The 7,109-nt window shown below is 37.4% G+C and overlaps 1 protein-coding gene across 3 annotated transcripts in view; it reads left to right on the top strand.

Annotated features, from left to right (window-relative positions):
* Positions 1-4,387: 4,387 nt before the first annotated feature.
* The window catches only part of LOC118404032, a 9,479-nt gene continuing 6,757 nt past the window's right edge, over positions 4,388-7,109 (top strand). For all 3 annotated transcript variants that reach the window (XM_035802957.1, XM_035802958.1, XM_035802956.1), the window contains exon 1: positions 4,388-4,603. In XM_035802957.1, the coding sequence (XP_035658850.1) occupies positions 4,538-4,603 (66 nt within the window). In that variant the 5' untranslated portion in view covers positions 4,388-4,537. The remainder of the gene's footprint in view (positions 4,604-7,109) is intronic.

Below are 7,109 nucleotides of genomic sequence, written 5' to 3'. Positions count from 1 at the left end.
CTATTGTTTTGCGTATTGCTCATTTACAAGTTTTCACAGATAATTAGGTCCAGGTTCAGGTCCGGACCAGGACCTGATCATCTGGACCTTTACTGTACATGAACCTGAATTTTTTGTACCGGTACCCAACCCTAGTTTACACCAAAAGAGGCTAGGTTTGGCAGGTTTGTCTGTTCTTTGTAACCAAAAAACCAAAAGCAACATTTTTTCCTTAGTACTGTCCATATCTAATAACCTTAAAAAACACGAGTTGACCAATAATTTATGCTAAGGCTACATTCAAAGCACCAGTAACAAATAGGCCATGTGACCATCAGCCAATCAGATTGTACCAAGTAGCCTGTGATTGGTTAGGATAAGTGACCAATCAGAGGGAAGCAGTAACAACTATTCAGAACTACATGTACTTTTCTGTTTATGTTTTGTAATTATGGCTGACAGAAGTTAAAGAATTAACTTGTTCAGCCACCTGTATTATAAAGATGAAACTATATCAAAGACAAGTGTATAAAAAGAAACGGTTGTCATACTGCTGTAATGAATAAGATGTCGCTAAAGTAAGTTGAACAAAAAGAGGAAGATTTGGACAAATATGTTGAAGAAATCTAGATGCTATTTATCATTCATATGGAAGCTTAAGGCCACACCAATTTTATTTCTTGGTTCACGGATTTTTTCATAAAAAATATGGAGCGAGAGGGCGAAATAAAAATAAAAATAAAAATTGTAAATTGGTTGGGGTAAAGGTAACGGCTAAACCAAAACATAAAGAAAGAAAGTTTTCAGCTTGAAAAAAGTACAAAAACACTATTTTTGTACAGTAACAGCACCTGTACCCACACTTTAAGGAGCTTATAATATAAAAGGCCAATTTGCTACACCAGAAAGTTGGTGAATGGTTTCATTAATGGTGAAAATTTGCTGAGTAGTAGTTTTTATTTTTATTTTTTTTTCCAAAAAATAGGAGCGAGCGAATCCGTGAACCAAGAAATTAAATCGGTCTGGCCTAAGGCCATATCAATTTGATCCCATGGTTCTTGGATATATTAAAGTAAACTTTAAACAAGAAAAAGGAGGGCTGCTAGGAAATATTCCATCTTACTATATTTATGCCCTAAAACTGTTCCTTCAATTTAGCATTAGCTTTTTTTTTTTAGTATGAGAACCTTTAAATGTAACTGGTTTGACTTGAAGAAAAGCATAGGTTTCAAAATTAGGTTATTGTATTTTTACAGGAAAGACATTGAGTTTTGCACAAAATGTGGCATCATATTAGAATGAAAGCTCATCTGTGTTGATGTAATCCATATTGAAGATTTTTCACTGTCATACAACACCGAATCTGCTTACCTTGAATTTTCAGTCGCACTTTCGTCGAGTGATGATTCAGTTACTCTGATCACGTGACTTATAGACATGTGACTCGAGTAACGAATCATAAATGCTTGGCAGGCGGAGTGGCCCCGTCTTGTATGACAGTGGAAAATCTTCAATATGTATGGCATCATGTTGGCATAGTGGTATCCTGCTTTCCCAGAACCTAGGTAATGGGTTCAAACCCCTGAAATACCACTGATGTTGTGCCCTTGGAAAAGACAACACGACTTGCCTCACTCCTCCCCGGTGTAAAAGTGGGTACCTGACTTTGGTTTGGGAGGTAAAAGGCAGCGAAAGGAGAGGATTCAATACTGTGGATAACAACCCACTGTCCCTAGGTCCTCAAAAGGCTTTGTTACTAGCTTTACCATTTTTTTACAGCACATATAGAGCAAATGGTATATTCCCCAGAAGAACGTACTAAAAAGAATTTTATCAGAATCTGCAGTTACAAGACAACCAAGTTTATGAGCTACATATTCAGCTCTGCATGCTGAAGTTTTGTTGAAATATACTGGCTATGAATATGCATATGTATACACAAAGTATGTTGTTTTTGTCCCACCATGTGTATATTATTGTGTTTTACAAATACGATAAATAAAGAGAAAAGAATGTGACAAGTGTGAAACCTTTGGGCTAACAAAGGTGCATTTTACACTTCTTGGGCTTATGGGAAAGAAACTTAACACAACTTTCTCTGTCCAATGTCTTCTTTCTACACAAGGCTCGTTAAAAACGGCCTAAAAAGGCTATGGGACTACTACTTTTATCTACAGTGTACAAACTATATAAACAAGATAGCCAGGATGTTAAATCTATGAAGAAACTATAATGTTCACAGTTTTCTGGTACGTGGTAACAGGCCATGTACTTACTAATTCACTTCAAGGTGCAGTCCTCGAAACGTGTATATCAAGTCAGCATATCATACGCAGTCGTACGCACCTAATTCGTTTCGTAAAACTGACACAAAACGATCAAGGTGCGTGTTGTGCGTACGGCTGCGTATATATTCAGTAAGAATGTCAATACGGACTTGATTTACACTCTCGTGTGGCTGCACCCCTACGTGATATACACCCCTTTCTCACGCGGCGGCCATGATAGATCCAAGAAGAGGTCAATGAGGCAAACAGTCAAAACTTATTTCTAAAATCAGGTCCCATTTAGTTTTTCCCCAAACCACACAAATTTTCATGATATAAGATGGAATAATAAATATTACAAGAAGTATTATGCACCGAAAGATGTAGCAATTTAGAGTAGTGTAGACCGACCCCATAGTCCATTAAGAGATGCAAAATAAAAACATAATAATGCAAATTTTTAACGAATTTGCAGCCATTCACTTATTGGTCAATTTCGTAATTGGCAGGCTACCATTGGTCGAACTGCTAATTATGATGGACAGCCTTTTGTTTGCCACATTGAACTCGTTTTAGATATATCATGGCCGCCGCGTGAGAAAGGTGTATTCAGTGCGTTCGCCGCAGGCCTATGCTTTATGGACGTTAATTAACTGTTATCTTCTTATCAGTTGTAGTTAAACTTTAAAACGAAGCAGTGTTCTGTGCAGTGTGAGTCTTTAACGTATCACAGCAAACCGGAATACCTTTTCGTATGAATGTATATTAAACAAAACAACCTAAAACACTGTGCTAAACTCTCAAAAACATTACCATTTAAAAGTAAGCAAAGGTGTTTTACTTGGCAATGTATACAGCTATAAATTCTGGCACAATACGAGGGTTGCGAATCGGTGTTCTGTGAGTGTTGAACATCACACAACAAACCGGAATACCTTTTCGTGTGAATGAATATTCACAAAAACATTCAGCCCGTGAGAACTTACACAGAACAATCACCTAGTGACTGACCCGTGGCGCCAAAGGTCAACATAAAAAATAAAATCTTGATAAACAAGTCTGGCGGGCGACAGTATAGTATGCTGTTTAACAAGTGGAAAACATGTGCTGTGTACTTATATGGGTTTGAACTTTGCAAAGATAGGTACAGTGAGACCTGTCAATAGTACCCAACGTTTACTCTCCAAGCAGAGGTTAGGCTCCGGCTGTTTTTTTTGTTTGTTTTTTTTAACTTTTTAGTCGTTTTTTATCGCGGCTTTCTGTTTTGTATTTTATCTTGCTGTATACGTATCAAAACCTAGCTGGCGTACTTCAAGAAAAATTACAAAATAGAAAGCCCGATAAAAACGACTAAAAAACCCAGCCGGAGCCTAACCTCTGCTTGGAGAGTACCCAACGTTAACAAAAATGGATCATGCACCATACACGGTTTCTTAATGCTTGGGAAATAAAAACAAAGGCCTAGGGGTCAGCAAAAAGGGGCCACTACTACCAGGTATACATTTGTAGGTTTAACTACTAACGTTAGTATATATAAACCAGCTGCTGCCGCGCCGCGTGCCTGCGAAGCTGGTGTGATAAGCCAAAGGGTGGTTATACCGGCTATATAGATACAGATTAAGATATATCATTTCTTGCATAGATTTCTCCGAGAAAAAAATAAAAAAATTTCCAAGAAACCTCAGTACTCGACTCAACTCTGACAAAATTTGACAAAACTCTAAAAAATTATTGGCGCTTTGGCTTTGTCTGGTCATTCTTCCTCACACATGACTAGGAAAATTGAGGTCACTAGAGTGTAAGAAAAGGAACTTCAGGAAGTGTCTAGCGCCTTGGGCATTGGAAAGTCCCTAATTATAAGACGTTACGTGTAAGACGACCTTTGATAGATCGCCCCAATCCTATGTTGCAATCACTAACGGCGATACCAACTATGCGTACAGTGGGGGGCATAGAAGTTGTACATTATACTCAATTCCTTATATACATTGAAATATACTAATTTTACATCTGAATTAACATTCAAGTTTAGATATGCAGTAATAGAAAGAACATTTATCTTTCATTATACTTTTGAATTGACTTAAATTAATGTAACCCCCTTTTTGGTTGGTTTTGGAATCGTCCGAAGCCGCCTCGTTTTGAGACGTTAGGTCACGGCAACTTGGCAGCGAAAACATATTTGCATGGTCCGGTAGTGGTAGGCGTGTTAGCTTTTAACGAGCAACTTGTGAACTTACCGCTAAACTAGCGACATAAACCGAGGAATTCATACAACTCAAGTCTTCAAAATGGTGGTCGGTGACAAGAGGAACGGATTGCGAGCGGTTTTCGTCGCCTTTCTTGCTGTTTTGACGGTAAGGGAATTTTCGAAGGTTTTTACTTCCGTGTTTGTTACCGTACGTTGTTCGCTAGTATTCTTACCTTACTGAAAGGTTTTAGACCTTTGGATAAGTACTTGTAGTCTAGCGTGTCTACCAGTAAACATAATAAACATAACAGTGGTTTTAGCTCGCCTGTTGTCAAATGCAAAAACAACGGTTTAGGTAAAGATTAGAGTTAATGATATGTTCCGCTTTTAAGTCTTGTGAATGCATGGGGGTTTCCGTGTCGTTGAGTGTTGTTTGAGAATACATTTACACAGCTTGGTATACTATACACTTCAACTGCAATATAACTGTTTTGTGTACTTAACAATTTTGTTGTGAACATCCAATCTCTTTTATGAGTATGGCTTAATTTATTGTTGCGATTTGAATCCTAAGTTCCTCTCTAAGGGTATGTATACATATTGCCAAGGTGACGGACGTGAATGGAAAGAACTTAATTGTCATTTTTACTTCAATTTCGTCTAAACATGATGACAACGTGTCAGATATAGTTAATACGTGATTGGGCTATGTATAAGAGTCAAGTGCTTCAAAGTTCAAATTTGTGATTTAACGTATGTAGAAAAATATGTATGTTTGGTTTTTGACCTTTGCGTTCTGGAATGTGCAAATATTGAAACATTTTTCACAGTGTGACCGACTGTAAATACATTAAGTGCGCAGTGGTAACTAGACATATAGATACAAGCTTAGTTTCTGCTTTCTCGCTTTTGATTTGTTACCAATTTTCAACCTGCAATGATATGTGTTGATAACTAGTAATTTATAAAAAGTTAGTTTTTACTGGAACAGTTTGCATAAATCAAAGGAATCTTATTGGGGAAGGGGTTATCACGTAGGGGCGCGCTTAACTGTTGTTGATCTCCTGAGTACGGTTGTACTTTGATCTTTGTAGCTGTTTTGGCTATAGGCACGTTTTTATGTAGATTTTTAGTCGCGAATGTATAACGTTTAATTTTCGTGGCACATTTTGATGTAAAACTAATGGGGTTAGGGGTTCTTACGATTAACATTATCACCGCAGTTTACTTTCAAAAAGATAGGCGGAATTTTGTGGTAGGCGATTGTGGTTTATTCACGAATATATACTGTTTACTAAATAGTATGTACTGTGTTAGTGTGTAGTGAATAATACTTGTCATATTACAATGTAAAACTTTGGAGGGGGTCACTGAGTTATTGCCTTAAACTCTTTAAAAATATTACAGGTACCGCTTAGAGTGTTTAATCGTCAGTGTATAAGAGACCTTTCTGCAGGGCATATTCTGTTAATATTTCAAGGGGAAACTCCCTCGAATGACTTCTTGTGAAATACTCTTAAAAGGTTAAAAAGAATTCACGCAGAAACAGACAAGTGTTGTGGCTGGCACATGTGAAGAAATTGTTTCTACACCATCTCGAGTTACAGTTTGGGGAAGTCTTTCAAAAGAACCTCCTCTACGAAACCGACTTGTTTATGAGCAGCGGTTTGTTAACTGTGTTTTTCACGGCATTCTGTTACTTGAGAAAATAGAAAGGGGGGCGATTTGAAAGGGACAAAAAGGGGAAGTAAGTAATTTAGAGGGACGGACAGGTGAAATGATCAGACCAACCGTTTCTCACAGACATTTCTTCACGTATCAGTAACCGTTGCTATAGACGGAAACAAACACACTGTGTCTGGTGTGGGATTCTCAGGACAATGGTAAGTATTACTTAGGATATAAAGAAAGTAAACATGTTTTCGGTAGAATTTATAATGAAATAAACTTGAGGTTTGGATTGATTTTGGTTATTTTTCCTTTTGTACTGCTGAATTACGAACACAACATTTACGATAGTTCTTCACTACTGTCCGCGTTTGACGTTTTGTCAGTTAAATTGAATTTATTGTAATATTAATGTTACAATACATGTAAACACAAAAGATAGCTGCACATAAAAAAGCACATTTCTTCTCCTCTTCGCTAAATGACAGCTTAAGCTGATTAGAATAATTCTCCATGTAGAGTTTATAAGCTTTATATTTTAATTACGTTGATAAAAATAGAGGGATCCTTTATATGACAAGGCAGAAATATAGTCCTTAGGGTAAGACTTTGTCGTGACAGGGAAATGTTTGAGTCATCGGGAGAATCTGAATCATCCGTATTTATTTACTTCCTTGTAGACGACTTAGTAACGCCTGCTTATCTTTTAAGACTCCTTCGTGAGCCAAGGAGGAAATGACCCTGGAGAAAATTGTCACTCATCCAACCGATGCATGAGTGTGTACATATGTTACATCGCTCAGTGAAGGATCATGTGATAGCCGCAAATCATTCCCCTGTTTTCTCATGATGCAACAGTTCTATCCTTAGATTAATTATGCTGGATGATTGTAGGAAACATATTTTCATAAAGCCCCCTTTACAAATCAAGAATTTAGCTCGGCCGAAGTGCCAGCAAACTCTAACTTACGTTGAGGTGTGACCCTGATGCTGACGAAGAAACT

Source organism: Branchiostoma floridae, chromosome 17 (assembly GCF_000003815.2).
Source record: "Branchiostoma floridae strain S238N-H82 chromosome 17, Bfl_VNyyK, whole genome shotgun sequence".
Lineage (NCBI taxonomy): Eukaryota > Metazoa > Chordata > Leptocardii > Amphioxiformes > Branchiostomatidae > Branchiostoma > Branchiostoma floridae.
Note: the sequence above shows the minus strand (reverse complement) of the source record. Positions and strands in the feature narration are given on the sequence as shown.